The following is a 25,000-nucleotide window of genomic DNA, read 5'->3' as shown; positions in this document are numbered from 1 at the left end:
CTACAAGACGCCCCAAGTATGTTATATTTATGCCTTCAGAACATGAATACATCTGGATTCAGAGCTTGTGTCAAGGAACTGTACGGGACCAGATACGATCCGCTGTCAGTGAGTTATGCAGTTCTTACAGGTCAGTTTTGTTTTTCATAAAAATACATATGCAAAGGATCTACTTTCTGCAGCTTTGCGTGTTGATAAAAAAGGAAGGAATGCAGAAATTGTACAATTGGCTGTGAAGTACTTACAGAAAAATAACTTAAGAAGAAAGGCATAATTAGATTTTCATCCGTAGAGTTAGAGGGGCGTAGGTCAACAGTTATGTATGGGAATGTGACACCCCGGAATTTAGTTAAATAGCATTGTCTACTATTAATAAAGTAAACTGTTATGATATTATTCCAGATATTTGCAATCCTGGATGGAACTATTTCAACGGCTTTTGTTACTACACAAGTGACACGTGCAGTAACTGGACCACAGCACTGAAAACATGCCGTCAAGAAAACTCAGTTCTTGTCGATGTCAACAACAACGAAGAAAATGTTTATTTACAACACCGCCATAACGGAGAAAAATCCTGGCTTGGCTTAAATGACATCTCCACAGAGGGTAGCTTCACGTGGGCGGATCGTGGTGCGGGAAACTTCTCTGCCTGGGCTAAAAACCAACCAAATAATTTTGGAGAAGAGGATTGTGTACACGCGCTTGGTGTGGAACACAATTATGAATGGAATGACGTGAAGTGCAGTGACTGCCATCAATTTACCTGTAAGAAAGGTGAATAATCTTTCTTACTTGTTTAAGTTACTCCGGGGCCCTAAATTATAGAACCTCCTACGAGCCCAAAAAGGGTCAGTTTAGGATGCTTCAATCGTCATGACCAAACTCGAATCTAATTTGTTATCATGGGGCACTCGATATAATGGACTCTATGGGGAGGTTCTGGCGAAATAAGTTATTTTTCACCTTCTTGGTATGCGAAACGCTTGCACGATATACCACTTTTGAACGTCGCAACAAAAAAAATTCCTATGAACCGGAAGGGTAGCAAATTAAAGGCATAGGAAGAGGTACATATTTTATTTCATATATGTGCGTTTGGTGGGAGGGGATGGGGTACCATTTTGGTGGGGATACCATTTTGATGGGGTACCATTTTGATGTGTGTGAAATGGATTTGAACTTGATCTAGGCTGAGCCTCTTGGTATACAAAGTTTATTGAGAGCATAACAGCTGGTCAGTTTGCTAGGGAGGTTAAATTTTTATGCTACGTTGAGAAGCTGAGCTCCTTTTTAGGTTATTCTTTCCATCAACATTAGTTTTGAAATAATTATGTATTGCGAAATTATTTTAGTTTTCGCATGTGGATGAACAAGGTAAATTTCTTTACCAGCCAAGCCATAACCTGAAAAAGAAGTCTGCCTTAAATATGACAGTAGTAGTAGCTATACAAAGCATACTCTATCCTTTTTTTTTCCAACTACGTTCAGCTCATATTAATTTTTAAAATTTCGCCTCATTTATGTTTTACTTAACAGATTTTAATGAGTGTAGCAGAGACAGGTACTACTGTCATCAGTTTGCGACCTGTACCAATTATCGAGGCTCATTCAAGTGCATCTGCAACATCCAACAGGGATTCATTGGTAATGGTTTTGAGTGCAATCTCAAGGATGTAGGTATGTCTATTACTTTTTCACAAAGCATCAATACTGGATATCAGTAAAAGTATGATAGCGAGTTTTATCATCAAGGTTGAGGGTTTGCCGTATGCAGGCAGATGACCTAAACCAAACCCTTTTTAGTAACAATGCTCACTGCCTTGCAAACACCGAATGCAACAACTGTTTTAAACATGATGGCGTTTACTGAAAGCTTTTGTTGAAATCCCACCTTCCTTCTCAGTCCTTAACCTCCTCGAATTGACAGTTGAAAGATTGTAGTCCTTTGACGCTACTTCCAAATAGATTTAGTTATAGTTTGTATAAACTTTCGTTCAGCGTTTGTCCACATTTTCCAACACGTTAACCCCTTTTCTCTAAGTGTTAGAATTTCGATCGACATTCCAAACAATGAACGCAGGTGCATGCCTTATCTCAAAATCCTGGAAGAATGACGCAATTGATGGTTTGCCTGTTACGGCCATGTTGGTGAAAAGGAACAATAAGATTTTTCTCATCTGGGAGTTCACTGCCATTTTTATGCAAACTTTGTGAACAAATTTTCTTTTGTTTTGTCCACCAACATGGCGACAATGTAATCGACCTATTACTTCATCCCTAATTCTGTACAGCCTTTGATTGTACAACTTGGATTTTATTAGATGACAGTGACGGTTTATAAAGCATTCAAGGTGTACCTGATTGCTTCTTGGCATGACGCACTCACTGATGGCCATCACTGGTATAATGTATTACATATAGTTGCTTGGCGGGTGGTTTCAATAGTATTGTTTCATTTTTTGTGTAGAATTGACAGACTCTGATATTGTGGGAAGTAATGTACAACACTTAACATATTTGAGTGACTGGCTCAAACCTGTTGCACAGAGTAAGTCATCTGTCTGGAAGCGTTGCTGGCGTGCGTCAGTGGACGGCTGGGCTGCATCAACGTTTCACTCTCAGTGTGACAATAAGGGTCCGACTGTTACGATTGTTAAAGTGGGGAGCTATATATTTGGAGGGTACACTAGTCTTTCTTGGGGTAAGTGATATGATTGTGTTTTGTTTTGTTTTCATTTTATGAACGAGTCTAGAATTACATTGTACAGTAAGTACATATTACAAAGCTTAGTAAATATCCAACATCTGAATACTGGTGTATACAATGTCCTGTTGAGCTATGATCGTTTAATAATGGGCCATCTTAATATAGAAAGTAGGTAGCGTTTTTTCAAACTGATCGTTTTAGATGCACAGCCAAATGACCTTACTAATGTAACATTCTTAAAGAAAATCTCCGGCCATCTCAGCTAATTTAAATACTACTCTTCGTGGTCTTTGAAAGTCTCCTCGAGTCGGTAATATGTATGAGTCCGACCTTTATTTAACGTAGTTCATACCCTTAGATATGGGTCAGTACAATTAACCTCCATCAGGTAGTTTACGAGTATGTCACGAGAAAAGGGCATTTAACAATGCACAATTAAAGAAGAAAATCTTAAAGGTACAAATAAATCATGGGTCGTCATAGAATAGCTAAGACAGTAAAATGGTAGTATATACAAGTATATACATAGTGACCATCATATTTATTCCATTCCGTATATGCCGCATATGGACAATTAAATCCAATTGCAAGCAGCAGTGTGCAGGATGTTTGTCACCGGAACCTAGTTTAATGGCCTTAGCTCACAAGTCTCCTGTAGTTCAGTGATAGAGAATCCAAACTAGTAATCGGAAGGTCTTAGGTTCGACTCCTGTTGTAAAAACTCAGATTTTCTTTTTCCGCGTATGCCTTTGTCACTGACTGAAAAAAGACGTCTATCAAGATGTAAGGCCGAGAATTGAAATCATTGTAGAAACCAAGTTTTGGCTTATTACGGTATTACAAGATAGTTGGAACTTACAATATTTTGGCTCTATTACAGAGTCATATAGTCATGTGAAAATATCAGTTAACAAGAGGCGAGTTAAATATAATAAACTAATTCTTATTAACCTCACTTGTTCGAGACCATACTGGGGAATATCAGCCTTCGGTCACTTTTGTACGGACGTCACTTCGTTCGGTCGGTCAGCGCTGTGTCGAGCTCAGGCCAATATTTTCCAGTACGGCCCTTGGGCTTAGGTAGTAAATAAGAAGAACACCTGTGGACTACAGTTAGCTCGCAAAAAGTGCTATTTTTCGCGACCAACACACGACCCGCGCAAAGTACAAGTAGACACGCCCCTGAAAATAAAGGAAAGTTTTCATATCCACTTGCAAATTTTCACGATGTTATTTTAGCACAGGCATAAACTCAGGTTTGAGACTAATGTCCATTCTTCTGTGCCTGAATCGATTTTGTCAAATAGTTTTGTTAAAACTCTTAATTTTCCCTATATATTCGCTATAATTTCACTGAAAATTGAAAACGGCCTTAAAATAGTAACCTTTAGTTTCGCTTTACCAAAATACGGATTTCTCACTAAACGTCCGTTGTCTGTAGGCAAGTATCTAAGTAATTAAGTTTCAAGAAAAGGAACACTTTATTATTATCATTATTATTCTCTTACTAGTGTCCAGTTGTGTTGGGTATCGATACGATTCTAAAGCCTTCCTGTTTTCTTTGGTGAACAAGCCAGGATGGGCGCCGGTCAAACTGCCTCAAACAGGACAATACAGTTCCAGTAGGTATTCCACATACGGCTGCGTATATTATGGTCCTATATTTGGAAATGGGCATGACATCTATATTTCCGACTACGCATCATCTAATAGCAACTCTCAAGCGAATCTTGGGTACACTTACGCGCCACCAAGTGGGTACAGCTATTCCAGCACCTTCGCCCGGACTTTCCTGGCAGGAAGTAACCTTCATTTTACACCAGACGAAGTAGAAACATTCTACGAAACAACTTAAAATGTAAACAGCACATGTCGTGAGGTTTTGATCCTCACCATACTACTTCTTAGGACAGTAATTTTGATTTGTTAGATTTTGATGCAAGCTGAGACACAAGAAGGAACTTAAGTTAGAGCTTCTAAAAATGCTTGTAGTAGGATGGTATATCAAGCTATTAAGCTATTACTTTCATGTACTTAAAAAATTTTGTGGGTTTATTTTTATTTTCTGTATTAACGATTGCTTTTGTTTTTGCTTTGCAAGCGCATGCGCGAGCAGACCGCCTCAAAAATAAATTGTACGGGTCGACCCTAATTTCGATGCGAGCTTGTGGTGGAACAATCTGTTGAAATCGCGCCCGAATTTGGATCGTCCGCTCTTCGTTCTTCACTTTTTATAATCTTTGTTTCCTGTTGTAAATATAAGTTCGATTTTTGTAAGGTTAAAAGTATTTTAGCATCCGAAAACGACATTTTTGTCGATGGAGCGTCAAAGGGGACGTCGCGGCCGACCGGCGACGGGACGTTCTGTGGACTCTCTAGAACCACAGAAGTTAAAGCGAACAAAGTGGCGTGGATGTAGAAATCCTGTGTGGTTAACAAGATACCTCCACCAAACGTGGAAAATTGGTAAAGGGATAAGTCTGTTTAAAATAGACAACGATTTCGCGGCACATCTGCTTTCGCTGGAAATGGCAAAGGTCGACTTTGGATGAACTTCTAGATTACAATCGTACTGTTTGTTCATATGGAAGTCAACTGTCAAAAACGGAGAATTCGACGGACAAAAAGCATCAAACATCAGTGTTTTGCTTTGGATGGAAAAAAATTGTACAACACTGAGACGCGAAGCGAATAAATATGTGATCAAATGTGTGAGTTAGTTGTAGTCGTCTATTACCGGGCTCGAATAGTGGGCAGTAGAAAAAAAAAACCAAACGATTTGCGGCAAACTACAAAATCTACTGTAAGGCATTCATTTATCTATAAACTTATGGTCATTGCGAATGGCAAACGCAGTTTTGATTTGCCACCATGGCAGAGTTTTCTCAAATGCATTCCAGCATCTCGGAAGGACGCTCAGTGTTGTTGTTACTAAACGGTCGCATCGCTTCTTGAAGCGTGCGGACTTCTCGTTCTTCGATCGCCTTCTCGCTGGTCTAATAAAATCAGCCTATCGAACGAACACATTATAGTAAGTTTATCACTGAATGCTGATGAAATACTGGATTTAAGTACGTAAGTTTGAGGGAGCTTCTCGGCTTTTCGAACCGCGCGTAATAAAAAAAGGTCGATGCCGCGAGATATCGATATAGTACTAAAATAAAACCGTATACGTTCGCATAAGTTCTGGCATTTCTTGTTTGTCATGGGACATGCACGAAGCGGCGCTACAAAAATCCCCATGTGTTTTACATGGACAGCCTTTTTGTTTCTTTCTGAAACGTGACCGAAAAACTGCCCGGTCAGTTTTATTTTTATGCCAGCAAGTTACAAGACTTGCCCGCCGTATCCCGCCGGTGTTGTGTACTCGCTTCTAATTGGTCCAAAAACAATTGGCTTGACAGCGCTTACGTTATCGCTCGCACATGCGCCGAACCGTGAAACTCTCCCTTTTAACTCTTAGCTGGGCATTATATAGGGTACATGGAGCTGTTAAACGCAACGTTGTAAATTAGCGAATAGAAAGTAATAAAGAAAAAAAAAAAAGGATGCATACATTGATTCAACTTGATCAATGTTTCTAAGTTGAAGTGAAATGTGAAGGAAGCCGATTTGAATCACTTTGAATCAGTTTCAGTCAGTTTGAGCTATTTCTATTTCATCCATATTAAAGTGGCCATAGCAAGTTTTCCGTAATTAAATCACACTGAAACGTAACAAACTTGCGATTTGAATTTGCCACAATTAGCAAATTCGCGGTCTTCGAGGTACTCAGTTCTTTTCGCAATTGAAAATCTTAGCCTCAAAGACTGAAAGCAGTTATTTTCTATGCTGTATTTTGTGCAATTGTTTGAACTACCATTTAAAACGATATTATCAGGTCATTTATCCTGGGTAGTTTCACTGGGCAACAAATCCCTTTACAATTTCCTCTTCCCTTATTTTCTATATTTCGTAAAGCGTTAAAAAAAGTTTGAAGCCTACGTGACTAATTACCTACATCGATTGCTAGTTAGCAAACATTTCCACCGAATATGTGCCAAATTTATGAAAACTAAAATTTATATTTCTTGACGTCCCGTTTTTGTGCGTCCCAGCTGTTGCTTTGTTTTTTCTTGTTACTAACGTTTGCACTGTCTATATTTGCACAGTATGGTAATTTGCTGATAATCAACTGTGTCTGTCTAGCTAATCAAAATCATAGAAAAATAATTACTTCGGACCAGTCTTTAGCTCGCCCCAGCTGTTGCTTTTTGACCGACGTATGCATTGTGTATATTTGCAGAGCAGTGTTAAAAGTTGTTAACTGTGTCCGTTTAGCCAATCAAAATCCTAAAAACTAACAACCATTTCCCTATTGCCTATACAAGTAGTCGAGCATCCCCATAAGACCACCTCGCGTAAGCGACCATCTTCCTTAAGGGACTACTTTTACAAAAGGACAGAGACAGAACAGCGTCAGCTTTCACTTGCACTCAGTGCAGGAAGGACTTCCATTGCCTAATTGGTTTGTTCAGCGACAACCGACGCTGTATTGGAGTTAACATACGGAGCGCGACTCCATAGTCTTGTTAGACTGACGGATGCCTGTTATTATTAGTATAAGACTTCCCATTGTACGATACTAACGTGTGATTATAATTTTTCTTAAAATACCTACAAGCCTTCTTATTGATAAATTAGAGATGGTCAATAGTAAATGTTGAATATGAAAGAAATGTGATGGTATATTTCCAGCCTGGTGAATGAATGAGAATGATGATTATTATAGAAAGTGACGCAGGCATACTCGGCAAAAAGAAATCCGAGTGCTCCTATCAGGAGTCGAACCTAAGACCTTCCGATTACTAGTTCGGATGCTCTACCACTGAGCTACATTCATTCAAATCTTAGCAGTATGCAGGATGTTTGTCCCATGAACCTAGTTTAATGGCCTTAGCTCCTACGAGTCTCCTGTAGCTCAGTAGTAGAGCATCCGAACTAGTAATCGGAAGGTCTTAGGTTCGACTCCTGATAGGAGCACTCGGATTTCTTTTTTCCGAGTATGCCTGCGTCACTTTCTAAAATAATCATCATTCTCAGTAAATGTTGAAGTTGGAACTACTTGAATGATAAATTATTAAAAAACTTTCCCACCTTGTATCTGGGTGCAGTTACATTTTCGTATTTTTATTATTCTCATTTCCTCAAGGCGTTAACGTTGCTGAGGCCACAAAGATACGGAAAGCCTCTTCCTAGAAATGTGTACCGTGCAAAAAAATATTACGCAATTTTTGGTAGTGCTCTCCGTACTGGAGAGCTTTCATTGGAAGATGAATCCTCCGACTGGGCGTTTATAAATGTTACGTGATTTGGTAGCGAGAAATGGCAAAGAAAATCAGGATTTTGCTGAATAATAGGATGCCGAGAAAGTTGAGATACGACGCAAGTGTCGTGTACATTTCGAAATGAATAATGTAAGAATAAGCTCCTACTTTCAGCACCTGAATCGAGATGAAACTGCATTCGCTTTTTGTCTCATTATTCTACTAGTATCGACTTCTTCAATGCAAGCAGTCACAAACGAATACGTTCTTTTGCTGGTGAATAGAAACTACAGCTAATTCTCCCAAGAGTTTCTGTGCTCATCAGAAAATGCAATATACATTCAGTTTGTTTAACATTTAACCTAGCGTTAAATAATTAACATTTTTTCCTTTTTCCTATCTATTGTACTTCGTACTGAGACAGAAATCAACTAATAAGCATTGAAACGGCACGTACAGGTATCGTAGATACATCTTACTCCCAAAATCTGAATTCATGAAGCGCTCGAAAGTATATCCCTAGGCTATTTCAAACTGCTTGAAGTACATGTCTCTGTAAATTTCGCAATCAGATTTTAATCCAATACCGGGCGGCATGAAATTTTGCGTATTTTTCATCGATCCGGGAAAATAAGATACCGTAAAAATAAACTCCTGCCAGTAAAAAATCAGCGAAATTTTATTCCTTTTACTACATTGCTGAATTGTAATTAAATTTCCATCTCTCTCTTCACCTTCCCTACATACGGCTGGTGCAATGATTTTCGTTACCAATTCTTTGGTGGTTTCTGTATTAGACCAGTGATTGGCGTTGTGGGTGACATTAGGAAAATAAACAAAGAAAATATGGTTTTTCCTTTTGTTTTATCCAAGAACCGTACATGAATTCTGCGAAGATTTGTTCCCAGCATTTCAGTCTGCAATCCAAATTCGCGAAAATTTGTTCCAGCGTTTCGCAAAAAATCGGTAATCCGCGAAATTTAACTCCCGCAAAAATTTCACGCCACACGGCAGTGTCAACTGCCGCAGACAAACTCTTTTTTTGTGTAAGTCCAAAACTTTGGTTTGAGAAGAGAAGAGTGAGCAAGGAAGATCAGCTATTTGTGCTCTTAATGTCTGCGAGAGGGTGCTGCATACGCTTGCTTTCAGTTATAATCTTTTCATTTACAGCAACCACGAATGGAAATAATTGTTTCATAAGACCTCTGGGACAAAGTACTGAAATTTTAAACAAGGAAACGTGAAAGCAAAAGAAAGACAACACGAAAACAAATGTTGAACAAAATGTTGAACAAAATGGGCGCCAAAATCTTGCGATAGCAACATTTACCATTAAAACTGAATAAATTCAATGAAACTGCTTGAGGCAAACAAAGCATTGAGACGTCACCTACAAGTATTGTAGATGCAACTTACTAGAAATCCTGAGTTCAAGCTAGAAGCATTTGGAATTATACTTGTAGTTTAATCCAAATTGAATGAAATACATTGTGAGTGTGTCTGATAGGGTTCAAGTGTCTCAGGCAAGCGTCTTTTGCTTGGTGCTGATGAAATCAAAAGCAACAACGAGAAATTAAATAAAGTTAAATAAGTAAATAAATAAGGAGGTCACCTTTAGTTAGTAGTTATAATTAAAGGTTTGTGCAATTTCTTTGTAGGAAATGACATGGAACAGAAGATTCAGTCGACACGAAAGGTTTCTGAAACCTAAAATTGTGGCACTCCTAGTGTAGTTTTCGAACGAGAAGAATTAATAAATAAGAAGCGCGCGTGTAGGATGTCTGCATTATGTAATATTTATTCTATGAGGGCTCGCTGTATTGGCAACGCATTGCCTTTGTTTAACTGATAAACTGAATGTTTAAGGACGGTGCCTACTAATAAAGAAGTATTTTTGCGCGGTTTATTACTATGCGGGAAAAGCAGATCTCAGTAGCTGCTATTGAAATCGAAAAAGGAAATTGGGGGTAACCACGTATTTTTTAGAGATAACTAGGCAACAATTATTCCAAAAAGCAGCAAAATACAAAGCAACGTATGGCGCTTTTTTCCAAATTGAAGCTTTATTATCTCTGAAAAATGCATGGTTACCCCCAATTTTCTTTTTGGATACCAAAATCACTTGCTAAGTTCTGCTTTCTCCGCATAATTTTAAAGCGCGCAAAAATATCCCTGTATTAGTAGGCACCACCCATAGGAAACCCGAGTATCTCGAGATGCGCAGAACGTATACGCAGTAACAATAGTAGGCACCGTCCTTAAAATCAAAAAGGAAAGAAAAGAAAGAAAACTGCCACAAATTACTGAAATTTCGAGCAAGAAAAAGTCAAAGAAAGAGAAATGCCGAGAGAGGACGCAAAAAGCACTGAAACAAATGTCAAGTCAATCTGTACTACTGAATGACTAAACGCCGTAAAGCGAACCAAACCTTGCGATCTTGTCAGAACTAAATGAACACTGTGAAACTGCTTCGGGTAAAAAAAAGAAACAAAATTAGGTTCGAGAATAGAACTCCAATTATCGGTTCTGAAATGTGTTATGTGTTCAAAACAAAAGCTTTTTAGTCCATAGCGGATGGAAGCTTGACGTTGTTTCTAGGGAAATCTGAAGGGTTCAATTCAAGTTTGTTGATTCTTCGAGCAGAGCTCTGATGTTACGGCTTTAATCGAAATGAAGCCAGAAAGTAATTGGAAAAAGCTGGAATTGCACTGTCGTGTCATTGGGCGCTCGTTAATGGATTTATTTTACCTACGTAAATCCAAATGGAGAAAACTTACGGACAATTAAGTTACATCTGCGGAGACAGTTGAACTTTTCACGCATACGGAAGCTACCCATACATTGTTTCTGTTGTTTACGCATATTAATTCACGCACATTAAATTGCGCTACATTGAAGTCTACGTTACGATTTCATATTTGGGATATCTGAAAATGGAAATCAAATCCAAGAAATATGTTTCTGGAAAGTATTTTGTAGATTAATCTATATCAGAATTTCTTGTAATGATTCTTTTGAGGGTAGTTAACGAAATCCAAAAGATATGCGCGTATATCTGTTTTCCCTAGATCTTTAAAGATACCCTCTTCGTCAGGTGAGTACAACTCAATGGATACTCGTTTAATTTCTCTTTTAATTTTGTCCGTCTTGAATAGGACTAGGGATCGCAAAATCATTGGGCCAGTTATTTAAACAAAGTCTAACTTAGGCACCGGCTTAAGACAATCAGTGGGCCTCCAAATCTGTTTATACGTGGTTTATTCTAAGTAGATAAACAGTTTTCTACTGAGGCTGGGATGCAAGCATCCCTGTTACTGTCAGCAGTAGACAACGTTTAGATATGATTGTTGCCAAAATTGAAAATGGTTTAGAACCTGGTTTTGTTAAACACCGTCTAAACTGTCTTTCAATAACTGACTGATTCTTTATTAACTTCTTCTTGCACCAAAATCTCAGACTTTTGTATTTAGTTCACGTCGTTATGATGTTTTATCAGTCACTATTATATAATATTCAGTCCCTTACTTTCAGAAATCCTGGGTAGTGTCATGGCAACAAATCCCTTTACAATTTCCTCTTCCCTTATTTTCTATATTTCGTAAAGCGTTAAAAAAAGTTTGAAGCCTACGTGACTAATTACCTACATCGATTGCTAGTTAGCAAACATTTCCACCGAACATGTGTCAAATTTATGAAAACTGAAATTTATATTTCTTGACGTCCCGTTTTTGTGCGTCCCAGCTGTTTCTTTTTTTTTTCTTTTTACTAACGTTTGCACTGTCTATATTTGAAAAGCATGGTAATTTGCTGATAATCAACTGTGTGGTTGTCTTGCTAATCAAAATCATAGAAATCTAATTACTTCGGACACAGTTTTTAGCTCGTCCCAGCTGTTGCTTTTTAACCGACGTGTGCATTGTGTATATTTGCAGAGCAGTATAAGTTGTTAACTGTGTCCGTTTAGCCAATCAAATCCTAAAAACTAACAACCATTTTCCTATTGCCTATACAAGCAGTCGAGCATTCCCATAAGACCACCTCGCGTAAGCGACCATCATCCTTAAGGGACTACTTTTACAAAATATAACATTTTCCCAGTCAATACCTATGGTTAGCGACCACCTCTCGCAAGCGACCGCGACTACTATTACGAGTTGCTGTTCCGTGATGATGGCAGTGTTGAGTCACGTTCCTTCCATGGGGGCAATTATGCACGAGACACAAATCAATTTTTTTCATCGACACGTTTGATTTAATATTCGACTAATTGCCTTTTCTGAATCAATTCATCTGCTATGAGTGGATTATTATTGAAGTTCATTAGTAAGTCATTCACACGAGTGTTTTTATTTGTCTTTAGCTACTGCCTAGGTGTCATTGCGTACAAACATTGTCGGTCATTCCGGGTAAATGACTCAATTTGTTTGAGAGAAACCGGACAAACCAGCTTCAGATATAGAAATTATATAATGAAGCGACTCGTTCAAAACCGTCCAGTTTCAATTCAGTTAGCAAGGGCGCTGAAGAGAAATTTTGAGGACAGCAAAAGATATCGCACGCTTTATAAGAAGAGAACCGAAGCGGTGTTTTGGTAAGTTAGATTATTTTTCTTTTTTTAATCATGCGGGTTTACTGCGTTTGTTTAGCCAATCAAGATCATAAAAATCTAACCCGTATCACAGTTCTTAAAATGACGCATACAAGTAGGTTTAGCATTATGTTTTTAATAAGACAATTAGGCCTTGTTCGCACTAAGACGAAAATTTGAGTTAAGCGTTTGCAAAAAAATGAAAATTTTGTAATCACCAGTTTTTTGTTTTCGTAATCATGTTCGCACATGAAGATGCGCCTTTTTTTTTAGTCACAGATTTCAATTAGTAACTTGATCAATTTTCCATCAAGTTGTCGTGAAATGTCTCCCGGTGTCTGTTTTTTGCGAAATTTGATGACCCAATGACGGATGGATGTCAAGGAACAAAGGATTTTCTCGCCTGACAAAATTTTTACAGCCTCCAAAGCTAGTCGACGGAATCTTTCAAGTTTCGTTGCGCTTGCAAAAATTTTGGTGGATGTAAAAAATCGTTCGCACTAGAAATGGCTTCGTCTTGACAGATTTTTTTGCAAATCAAACAAAATTTCGGTTAGTGCGAACAGGCCCTTAAGGAAAAGAGATGAGATTGAATCGCGCTGAAACAGGGTTGAATCATGTTAACCCCTACTTTTATAAGTAACTAGGTACACGTACGGCAGCGGAACTAATGAGATGTGGAAAAGTGTCTGTTGATTGTTGTCGTTTGAATTGCTTTTCAGTTCTTTTCTTTTTTTTCAGAATGTTTTTTTGGATTTTTATCATGTCGTTTTTTATCGAGTGAAAGGTTATCCATTAGAGTTTGTACACAAGCCTTTGTTTTTCAGTTTTGACGGTAAAGATTCAGCAGGATGAGACATGCAATGCTAATAACAGGTTTATGAAATTAGAGAAATTGGCAAGAGTTTCAGTGTACTTATCTTAACTAATTAAGCTTTCTACTACTACACGAGATTAAATCGCGCTGAAACAAGGTTAAGTTATCTTTACCTCCATTCTTTTTATAAGTAACAAGCAACACGCAAGATCTTGCACGGAACTAAAGAGCTGTGGAAAAACTGTATGCCCAACTATTATTGTTTGCTTTCATTTTCTTCCAGAATAGTTTATAATGGGTGGTTATCCATTTCGCTTTTATCGAGTGAACTGCTTATGTTTTAAAGCTTGTACACAAACCTTTGTTTTTCAGTTTTGAATTTTGACTGTATAAGGTCTAACAGGATGGGACATGCAATGCTTAAAAGGTTTATGGAATTAGTGAAATTGGCAAGAGTTTACGTACTTAACTAACTATGCCACCTACTATTGCTCGAGATAAAGTCGCACTGACACAAGGTTAAGTTATCTTTACCCCCTTTTTTATAGTAACTAGGCACACGCAAGTCCTTGCACGGAACTAATAAGATGTGGAAAAGTGTTTGCCCGACTGTTATCGTTTGCTTTTCTTCTTTTCTTTTTTTAGAATAGTTTATTGGGTGGTTATTTATTTCGTTCTTATCGAGTGAAACGTTATGCATTAAAGCTTGGACACAAAACTTTGTTTTTCAGTTTTGAGTTTTGACCGTAAAGGTCCAACAGGATGGGACATGCAATGCTTAAAAGGTTTATGAAATAAGTGAACTTGGCAAGAGTTTGCGTACTTACCCAATTAAACCTTCTACTATCGCACGGAATTAATATGATATAGTTGCTTATCAGTTGTAGACAAACGGGGCAGAGCATTGCACCATTCGCGTTGAGATGGAGCTCCTGACATTTTTGGCTTTGATGTGTCTCCTCTGTGTGGGGAATCTTCCTTCGACTGCGAAAGGTAAGCGTCTTTTATAATTACATGTGCTTTCAAGGCTGAAACGTTACAACGAGAGGGAAAAATTTACACAAGTGTTTGGACAGTTCCCTGGGAAAAGCTATACAAGTCGTTATACCTAGAAACAATTCTCGCATTCGGTTTCTAAATAAATTTATTGGCAGCTTATTTTCATTCCATTTTAGTTCATTTCCTCTTTTTGATTTTTTTTAGTTTATGTTCAGAGCTTAAACAAATTGAAATTCAATTGACACGCCTCCAGCCCCCGCAACAAAGTCCTAAAGCCTCGTCATACGTTTAAAAGGCACTGAGCACTAATTACTGCTCTTCTGGCTGAGAATCATATCTATAGAAAAAGCGCAGTCCGCAAAAAGCCGGCAATGCAGTGCTACTACAGCGGAAAGCTTTCGCCTTTCGCTTGGGACAAATAGAGTGTTTCATAAGAAGCTATAAGAGAAGCAAATTGATCATCAGACTTTGAGGATATCTATTGGAAAGGCCTCTAATCGCCTCAGAAATTCGAATTTAGTTGTAAAAATCCAAAGTTTTCTTCAGCAAATTGAATGTGAGCTCAAGCTATTTAACACTGGGAAACTAATTAACCCCTTCGTTTTCCGCGGAGGGGCAAATATGTCATTAAAAATGCGAGGACTAACTAAGGTCAGCTAGAATTTTTATATGTAAAAGCCAACAAACAGCTCTAAAATTCCGGGAACGAGATTCCGTTACAAAAAACTTTCTGCAACGTCAAACTTTTCAGCCAACTGTATTAGCTTACACTGATGTGTTTTTAATCGGCCACCAACTGATCTTGGAGCTGCAGGAGACAACATTTTAAGAACTTTTTTGAAATGTTCTCCTCCGGTACTCTGTGATTTTTCTCGCCTGGCGCTGTTTTAGTTGCTGCAAGGCCCATTGGCAGGGGCACCCACTGGAATATCTCGGTAAAATATCTGTTCGGATAGGAGGTCGCCTAAAATGGCGAGATTTTTCGCCTAGCGATCCCTTAGACAATTCGAGATGTTTTTGAAAACCACCAAGTTTCCCTAGAATTTTTGAAAATGATGTACTCACGCTTTATAACTCACATAATTTTGGGATGAAGTTTTTGTCCTCTTTAACTTTCGTCCGTCGTAACTATTCTAAGAGCTGCTAAAATTCTCGGTGATGAGGAATTGAGGTATCATCAAGCGCTTACATTATTCAGGTGTGAAAGAGCCTATAATTTTATCCCCTAACGTTTTTGGATGAATGGGCTATGCGCCTATAATATTCGTATGAGCATTTTTATTCCCTAAGATTTTCGCTTAATTTTCGTAGTCACAGGTATTACGAAAAGTGTCCACTAAAATGTTCTAATGAAGCCATGGCTACTACGTGTCCGCGAACTTTCGGAAAGACCCATCAGGATAGCTAAAGCTTTCGGATGAGGCAAAAAAGTCCCCTCAAACTTTCGACTCGACCAAACTTCCCTTAAGATATCCGAACAGATAAATTTTTTTTAGGGCAGCTTCAAATTAACAGGCTTCTAAAGCATACAGAAATTCATTTTAGGCCGATTTGGTTGTTGGGCGCCCCTGCACTACCTGCCCTCTGTCAAAAGAAACAAAATGAAGAATAGGGTCGGTTGAACAAGCTTAATGACATCGTAATTCGTGATGAATGATCTAGAAACACCAGGATTTAAAAGGTTATCATCTCGCATCATGAGCAATTGTCTGAACTACCATTTAAAACGATATTTTCAGGTCATTTCAGGTCAAATTTTAATAATTTACAACCGTACGCGTGACAGAGAATATATTCTTCTTTAGTTGTTTGTGCTGTTTTATTTAACTAGTTACAAACGCACACATTCCCCCTCGAAACATTTCTTACGCTTGAATCATACTACAAATGCCTATTAGTCTTTAGCACAAAAAAACCCTTACAAAGCAATCCTGGAGTCACGAAGGGTCAACTCAGTTTATAATAAAAATTGTGCGAATGTTTGTGTGTATGTCCGTTTTCCCTTATGTAGCTGTTTTATTTTGGGTACGTGTTTAGGTAATTTATTAATTAACAGCTTATTTCTGCACGTGATTCATGTCATATTGTGTTACTTCAGTTTATCATATTGAATGTTCAAACTAACTGTATCGTATGTGACGCCTCTCGTTTACCCTTAAATTATGTCTTGTTCATCCTTTAGTAACTAACAATATGTTCCTTTTTGACAAATATCAAATTTTCGTCGTAACGACATCTTTTTTTTTGTCATGCGGCTTTCTCTCTTAGTCTGTCTGTCATTCAATGTGTCTCTGTTTTTGTCCTTTAGGGTTTTAATCCATCCATCCATCCATCCATTCATCCATCCATCCATCCATCCATCCATCCATTCATTCATTCATTCATTCATTCATTCATTCATTCATTATCTCTCTCAATCTAATATGTATCTGCTAACAGGATAATCTTTGCCTTTCTATAGGTATCAGAGTGCAGAGTGGTCGAGTAAATTCCACTAAAATATCACAGGACTGGAACTGTAACAGCGGCTGTGAACTACCTGATCGCTGCACCTTGCCGCGATGCACGAACGTGGCTTTCTCCCAGACGTTTACTGGATCTGGAACGGTGAGTATGCCCTAGGGAATTAAAAAACGTTATTCATGGTGATTTCAGTAGTGCGGGTAAAAAAAACTGGTACAATTATTTCTGCATTCACGAGCTTCTAATTTTCTTCGCGCATGTCATCTTTGTGAGTATTATCACAGGCGCACCACCAGCACTACACATTTAGCTCGTAGTCTTGGTTGGGTCACGCTAAAACACTGTCGCCTATACCAGCGAGTCGTTCTCTTCTATAAAATCCGTAATAGCTTAGTTAATATCGCTTTTCCCCCAACTGTATTTCTTAACCCACAGAGCAACAGACACAGTGCCTACAAATATAACCAACATCCGTCCATCGTTAACACTTATGGCAAGTCCTTTTTCCAAGAACCATAAGGACATGGAACCTACGTGCCTAGCAATAACAGTGGTGATGGATACCACTCTACAGGCGTTTAACACGGCTGCTTTTCCTGCAGTTACATCCTTGCTACCCATACTATAAATTTTGTTCCTGCGTATACCTGAATTAACTCAAGCTAACTAGGATTAGTACTTTTAAAAGACTCTATGAAACAAAGTCTTACTTAGGCCGTGGCTTAAGGCAATCAGTGGGCCTTCAAATCTGTTTATAAGTGTTTTATTTCAAGTTGATAAATAGTTTTCTTTTCTGGGATGCAAGCTTTCTTGCCACCGTCAGCAGCACTGAGACAATGTTTAGATACGACTGGTGGCAAAATTGAAAACCGCTTAGAACGTGGTTTTGTTAAACACCGTCCAAACTATCTTTTAATACATGACGCTAAGACTCTGAGGGAAAAAAAACCTAAGACTCTGAGGGGAAAAAACCTACATTGTGGTTGAAGGAGATGGGAGAGAAGGTTAGCATGATGTCAGGTTTCAGAGATTAGCATTTTACTAGTTGTTTCTTAGCCTCTTCCCGTCAACCTTAAGGCTTGTAAAACTTCTGAGGGGGATAAATAGTGCTAGTGTCAAGAGGCTGAGCTAGATATAGTAAAGAAATCAACAAATGGGCGGGTGTAAGATAGTCGAGGCTAGCTGTGGTCTCTGTAGAGACATCTGGCAAAGGACCTATTTTGAAAACCGCAACATTCATTACTTTATTCGTTTCAGGTTAGAGTCTTTGTGTCCTTGAGTCGTGGCAACTCTTCCGCTGTTCTTTCACCTTCGGCCTATTGGACTACAAAAGTATCTACCACAGGATTTCAGCTTTGTGAACGTGCAGGCTCGACAAATGGCACAGGAGTAATCAACTGGATGGCGCTGCAAGCTGACAAACGTGGTATCACACATGGAAGCGTTACTTTTAGTGGGATATGGACAACAGAAACAAAGTGTGACAAAGTGACCTTCTCAAAGGTAAGGCAATTATGTATACAAATTGTCATTGAGATATTTAGACCCCGAAACTCTTTTACTACAGTACACTGCCTGAAAGTAAACGGAAATGCAGATTTATAAGTTTTGAAATGCGAACGAAATCTATTACTATGGACTGTAGCTTTGACCATTAAGGTCGCGTTGTTCAGCTGTACTTGTCCTGGAAAAGAACTTTGAATAACGTTGCATGAAATTACTTATTCAATAGCTCACATGGCAACAGACTCAACATTTAGATTTACTCTCGACAGCAAAATATCAAAGAAAGTCCTGATCTGTAGCCTTCATTTGAATGATCACACTTTAGGATTTCATTCCCATACCCAAACCATCACAAAAACACAACAGCCGTCTACAGCCAAATAAGTGGCACCAAGAAAGAATTAATGCTACACTGAGCTTTAATTTCAATCCACCATGAAACTCCAACCAGAAAAAAAGCACCACAGGGAAAAATGTTTTAGGTAGGTTTCTTTCGAAAACTTTCTAACAGTACAGTACGATCCACGAACACTAAATACTAAGAAAAGCGTTGTAAGCCATAGTAAGACGATTTTCATCTCTAATCTTTGCATTGGTTCAAAAATATTGAGTCATGTTTTCAATGATCACGTTATCAGATAAGCAGTAAGAAAAACAACTTATCACAATCAAATTTTGAACGCTAACATCAGTACAAACAGTTAAAACGACAAGCAGACAACAGTAAGTTGAAATTTTAGCCACCATAATGGGGCCAAAATCTGTGCCTAGGGCCTGTCTGTACATCGCGTAATAAAAATTAAAACACTAACTGATAGCAGTGCTCATTGTTTTTATTTGGATGGCCGTAACGTTAGATGCCATTCATAGACTCAAAAGTTAGAACCACCTTGCTCAGGTGACAGTAATTTACCAGAGAGCAAATGGTAGGGACACGGGGTGATATGGGTGGCTGTCGTATGAAAAAAAGGATCAATATTTCGGACTGATCATGCTCAGGTTTATATGAAAAACGTACCAAGTTGATAACAAAAGGTCCCTTTAGTGACCTTCACAGCGAAAAGCTAACTATCAGCAATACAAAAATAACTGTTCTTCTGCCACGTAGTGAATGAAAACGGATGGCGAAAGTTGGATTACATTTTGTTCCTGTTACATATCAATTTTTCTCCCAAGAACTGAGCAACGTTCTTCTAAGAATGTTTGCTTAATACTCTGCTCAATTAACTTGCCTTTTCACACTATTCATTTAATATTTAAACTTATACAATTTAAGGAAAAAAAATAAAAATAAAAAAAATGAAAACGGTAAACAAAGGCAGATAAAGCTACATACAACCCAGCGATTTAGTGTGCAGCAACCAAATTAGCAGAGCTTTGAGTCGCCTGATGCTTATTCACACTTAAGGTTACCCTATACCCTCAGAGGTGTCTCGCAGTTAAGCGATGTAGCGCGTCCAGTTTAAATTGTAGAAACCTAAATTCCGATATCAAATTAAAGCTTATAGAGCTGGCTATCAAACTATACCAAGAATTTTGAAATAAAATGAATTGTCGAATTTTTCACGACCTCTAAATGCGAGCGTCCGAATCACCTTTTTAAAGCAGCTACAAGTCAAAGCGAATTTTGTTTTTCGCTTATTTAATTTGCTCCTCAGTTTCCGGACTCAAAGCGCTAAAAAAAACGTGTCTGCGATTTGCCATATTCAATCGCAATGACAAGTTATAGAGCATTTTTGAAATAGGATGAAAAAAATGTGGATTGATCGTACAAAAATCGCTCTCGGAGAAAAAGTATTTCGAAAGAAAAAATTCGCAGACACGTTTTTGTTGTTTATGTGTTAAACTAGCTACTGTCCAAATTTGAAGGCAAACGAACAAATTCCTTTTGAGTTTTAGCTCTTTGAAGTGGCTACTCCAAGTGAAAAAATTGATTAGAGAAAACAGCGCTAAAAATTCGGCAATTCATTATATTTCAAAATTCTTGGTTTAGTTTGATAGCCAGCTCTATAAGCTTTAATTTGATATAAGGGTTCAGGTATCTACAGTTTAAACCGGACGCGCTTTATCGCTTGGACGCGAGACACCTCTGAAGGTATAGGGTAACCTTAAAGAAAAGAAATAACTGAGCCAACTTAAGCTAGATATATGATATTGGCTAAGAGAAATAGAAATAAACGCAGCCTTGCCTTTCAATTATTTTATTGACAGAAGAAAAGAAGTTTATTATAAAGGTAGACAGAAAAAAAGCTAAAGCCATGACTGCCACCGAAGGACTCATAACGGAGTAACAGGTGTGGTATATTCAGATAACAACCGGTTTACCCAAGATATATTGATATCAACAGCTTGCAACGTACAGTGTATAAGACGTTTAACAGAAAAAATTGACCTGTAGAGTGGATTTCGTTTACAACGATGATGGAACCAACCTTCTAATGATGTTATTTTTTCATCATGTTACTCAAATGACACGTCTCTAAAGTGTTTATTTTACAATTACCAAATGTATACGTATAAGTCGGTTTTAGCTTTCATCGAGTGGATGGAAAGCAATTTGTATTATCTACCACGTTTAACTTATCTAGACGGGGGCGGTGGAGGGTGGGTGGCCGTTACTGTTAATTCTATCCGCGAGGACTTTCAAAATTCAAACGCAACCAGACTTAAATATCACGCCATTCCATACCATAACTTTTATTAATGCACAATTAGTTCTATTAAAACATGACGTTTCGGCGACGACATGTCACCATTATCAAATGTAAATTATAATAAGATTGGTAACGTTATATAAAGAAAGGAAGGTGTGAAATTACATTAGAATAAAACGAGATGGAGTAAAACGAAAGAATGTGCAAAATTAAATGAACAAACTGCTCGTGAAGATTGTTCGGTCTTTGATCGTGTTGGTCCTTAAGATGTTTGCCGATGACGGAATACTTGTGCTCCTCAATGCGGAGGTGGAGGTGACGGCTTGAACAATCTTCACGAGCAGTTTACGATCCTAAAGAAATGCCGCGGGAAATTCGAGTGCCTTATTTACGAGATGCTTCTAATAAGGAAAAAGAGACCGACTCTTAACACTCAAAAAGACTCCATACCAGCAAAACTGTTCATTTAATTTTGCACATTCTTTCGTTTTACTCCATCTCGTTTTATTCTAATGTAATTTCACACCTTCCTTTCTTTATATAACGTTACCAATCTTATTATAATTTACATTTGATAATGGTGACATGTCGTCGCCGAAACGTCATGTTTTAATATCGCTACTTTTTATTCTGAAATGTTTTTCCAAATCCTTAGTTATCACAATTAGTTCTACAGCAATAACTTGTGGGGTCGTGTTACAACTTAAAAAATACGATTCTAATACTAAAGTAACACTAATAAATAACATACCACAAGAGGGGATAGATACTTTCAATTCAATTTTTTTTCAATTCAATTCAGTTTATTTGCCATTAACAAAAAAATACAACATAAATACATTATAGACGACACACAATATTCTTACTATTACAATATTCATACTTGACTATTTACAATATTAAATGTGTTAAAGGCTAGGAAGCCTATATAGAAGCCGGGGGCTTATTAACTATAGGCTTCCTAGAACTATTGGATAAACCATAGAAGTTAAGGGTACTGATTGAAATTTCCAATTAATTTTTTTTTTTTTTAAAGAAGAAAAAAAAAAAAAGGGAAAGGAAGAAAAAAAAGAAAAGGTAAAGAAAAGGTGTGTAGCTCAACAAAGAGTCAATTTAACTTAGATAGAAGGAATTTTTTAAGTCTTTTGCCAAACAAACTGATAGTTTCACTGTTTTGAATTTCACGACTTAGCGAGTTGAAAAACGAAGGACCTTGAAACCGAATTGAGAATTTTCGAAGATTAGTTAAGTAACACTAAAACTAGAAATTTTAAGTATACGTTCTAGTAGACAATAAAAATGTCACCTTTATTTTGAAATATTTGAGGGATTCAACGTTAAAGTCAAGGTTTGCCAGTGGCAAGTGCGTTCCTCGAATTTTCCTTACATACTCCCCTGTGTTGTTAGCATTTTAGCTGAGTATGGCTTAAAGCGTTTCCAATAATCTCAGACGTAAAGTTTGCTCAGAATCCGTCTTAAAATGCGAATATTCCGGAAGGATAAAAGAATACGAATTATTCGTTTACAATTTTAGCCGTCCCATTTTCACATTAAGATCATAATTCGTCTCTAGTGTAAAAATGGCCAACGCCCTACGTAAATGTAGGGTAGATATGTTACCAGGACACATGGTTGACTGTGGTCTTTTTTTGTGACTCTGTGAATTCATTAAATCATAATTTTCAAAATGATATACATGGAGACCAGCCGACGCTGCTTTTCTTTATTGTCTGTTTAAGCGGTTTGACATCAGGAAAAGCAATTGATCTAATCGTTCATGAAACTTGTTTAACCCTTTGGATCCTAACAACGCATATTTGCGCAGAAAACACCTTTCTTGCTTCTATGAATTGCTTCTTGTTTAATTTAAGCCCCAACGTCATGATAATGTGTGCATGGCACCAGCTGATGTATATTGCCATCATCACACCAGCAAACCGATTACACCTCCCGATTTTTGCTGCATATAACCATTCGTTTGGCAACAAAGCCCACAATGCCAATTTTCGACCAAATAACAACACCAAAAATTACACTCATTTAACGTCAATTTTTAATCCAAATAATTTGTTCAAAACTAACAAGTCTACATTTACAGCAAACCTCAAGGTCAGACCTTGGTATCTGACTGACGTTTTCCTCACAACGCTTTCCGCGGGCTATACTTCAGCCATTTTATCAGACCAGTCTTTCAAATCTCACGTTGCCTCGTTCACGCCCGAAAAGAATTTCGGGTTATTTTAACCATAGCGCGATTGTAGAACTCCTGATCTTTCCATTTCATAGTTTGGTGTCGAGCCACCCAGTACTACTAGCAAAATGTCGAATCCATTGAATATTTTACTACCCCAAACTCGCCAAAATTGCCTGGGTAGGTCCTAAAATCCATCCACAAAACGGCCTGAGAGACAACTTCACTCGTGGGCCTCCGTGTCTGCTACACAGCATGTTTGGCGACTCAGTCAGCATATGAACTAACCTCTAAACCTCTGTTATCTTTCAGAGGCTTGCCTCTACTCACATTCCAGCTTAATCATGCCAGATTGGGGGCTTCTGCAGAGGAAAATGGCTCGCAAAAATACTTATAAAGTGATGATTTACCAGATTCATGCTCGTGCACTTGCTCGAACAAACAATAACCGTCACTTGCGTCACGTTACAATTTAGCCTGAGCCCACAGTTTCTCAAGACAGCAGATATTTTTATTTTATCTCCATTAATAGAGAAATTAAGTGGTTCAGACTGAACCATGAGTTTGAAAGTTTGTATGTTGTAGTAAAGGCACTATTTATACGATGATTGAGAATTTGATGCGAAACAGTCAGTCACGTAAAACTTTGGTTGAGAACCGACCTCGTTCCCAGGCCAAATCGCGCTCATCGAGCGAGTCGAGCTTCCAGAGTCCGATAAAGACATTTTTTTCGGCTTGCCAATTTTAGAAAGGAAAATGAAATATCAGGAGAAGCTACGTCTCTGGTGGTTTCACAAATTAAGATTTCTCTCCTCAGTTGACTGATACTAAAAATTCGTGCTTTACAGAGCTTTAGTGGAAGACCCTCTGTGTTTGTCACACCTAAATACATTCGTGACACTAAGCCTAATGATGCTATGTACGCTTGGCTGGAAAACGTCGATAATCGAGGATTTGAAGTCTGTGTCAGGGAGTTCTTACCATTTGACGGAAAACACCAAGACGCAGTTGTGGTGAGTAAGAGGATAGAACCTTTCCTTCACCCAGTAATATTGCCAGATCTTGCTGATTTCGCATTGCAAGAACAACGAGAAGACAATTTAATGGTTCCTATTTCTTGGGCATGGTATAATAAGGGAATAACGACTTTTTGAGGGAATATTGTTTATTTGCGCCCGCGTAGTGTCATGACACCACAAGGGCGCAAATAAACAATATTCCCGAAAAAAGTCATGTCCTTATCATTATTATCAATAAACAAGGCCAAATGATATCAAGAATGCGAGTTTTAATAATACAAGCTAAGTGAATAACGAATTGAAAGTCACTTCAAATCATAATGTAAGTGTTGATTGAACAAGCTATTAAAGAATCAACTCAGTCCAGTGAACTTATTTAAAATTACCGAAAAAATGCTTAAAATCGTCTATAAATAATAGGCATGTCACAAAGTGAACCTTAAAAATGTCTATGCTGGTAACAGAATCATCACAAAGTTAACGGAAACTCAGTTCTAATCACTGTCAGTTTCGATAATTATCCGACGGCGCTTGGCAGGTTTGCAATCTGAGTTATCAATAGGTTGAGAAGGGCCTGCCCCATGATATGATATGATATGATATGATATGATATGATATGATATGATATGATATGATATGATATGATATGATAATCTTTATTTATCCACGGTACAAAATTCGTCAGCTTTAAAAATGCCTAATACTAATACAATAAAAATATTTAAATAAAAAAGCTGCTTTCCACGA

The 25,000-nt window shown here is 37.9% G+C and overlaps 2 protein-coding genes and 1 long non-coding RNA gene across 3 annotated transcripts in view; all 3 read left to right on the top strand.

Annotated features, from left to right (window-relative positions):
* LOC146486490 (uncharacterized) overlaps positions 1-4,800 on the top strand; it is a 27,472-nt gene extending 22,672 nt beyond the window's left edge. Inside the window, exons 13-17 of the mRNA XM_085101175.1 lie at positions 40-130; positions 403-777; positions 1,540-1,680; positions 2,471-2,704; positions 4,222-4,800. Coding sequence (XP_084957301.1) covers positions 40-130; positions 403-777; positions 1,540-1,680; positions 2,471-2,704; positions 4,222-4,565 — 1,185 coding nt within the window. The 3' untranslated portion in view covers positions 4,566-4,800. The remainder of the gene's footprint in view (positions 1-39; positions 131-402; positions 778-1,539; positions 1,681-2,470; positions 2,705-4,221) is intronic.
* Positions 1-25,000, top strand: part of LOC146486487 (uncharacterized) — a 79,278-nt gene that overhangs the window by 29,819 nt on the left and 24,459 nt on the right. The gene's annotated exons all lie outside the window — the stretch shown is intronic.
* LOC146486488 (uncharacterized) overlaps positions 11,816-25,000 on the top strand; it is a 37,497-nt gene continuing 24,312 nt past the window's right edge. Inside the window, exons 1-5 of the mRNA XM_085101215.1 lie at positions 11,816-12,607; positions 14,303-14,414; positions 16,882-17,027; positions 18,141-18,386; positions 24,083-24,247. Of these exons, the coding sequence (XP_084957341.1) occupies positions 14,345-14,414; positions 16,882-17,027; positions 18,141-18,386; positions 24,083-24,247 (627 nt within the window). The 5' untranslated portion in view covers positions 11,816-12,607; positions 14,303-14,344. The remainder of the gene's footprint in view (positions 12,608-14,302; positions 14,415-16,881; positions 17,028-18,140; positions 18,387-24,082; positions 24,248-25,000) is intronic.

This window comes from Pavona decussata, unplaced genomic scaffold (genome assembly GCF_977016875.1).
Source record: "Pavona decussata unplaced genomic scaffold, jaPavDecu1.1 SCAFFOLD_21, whole genome shotgun sequence".
NCBI classification, from domain to species: Eukaryota; Metazoa; Cnidaria; class Anthozoa; order Scleractinia; family Agariciidae; genus Pavona; species Pavona decussata.
The sequence above is the reverse complement of the archived record's forward strand: the minus strand, read 5'-3'. Positions and strand labels throughout refer to the sequence as shown.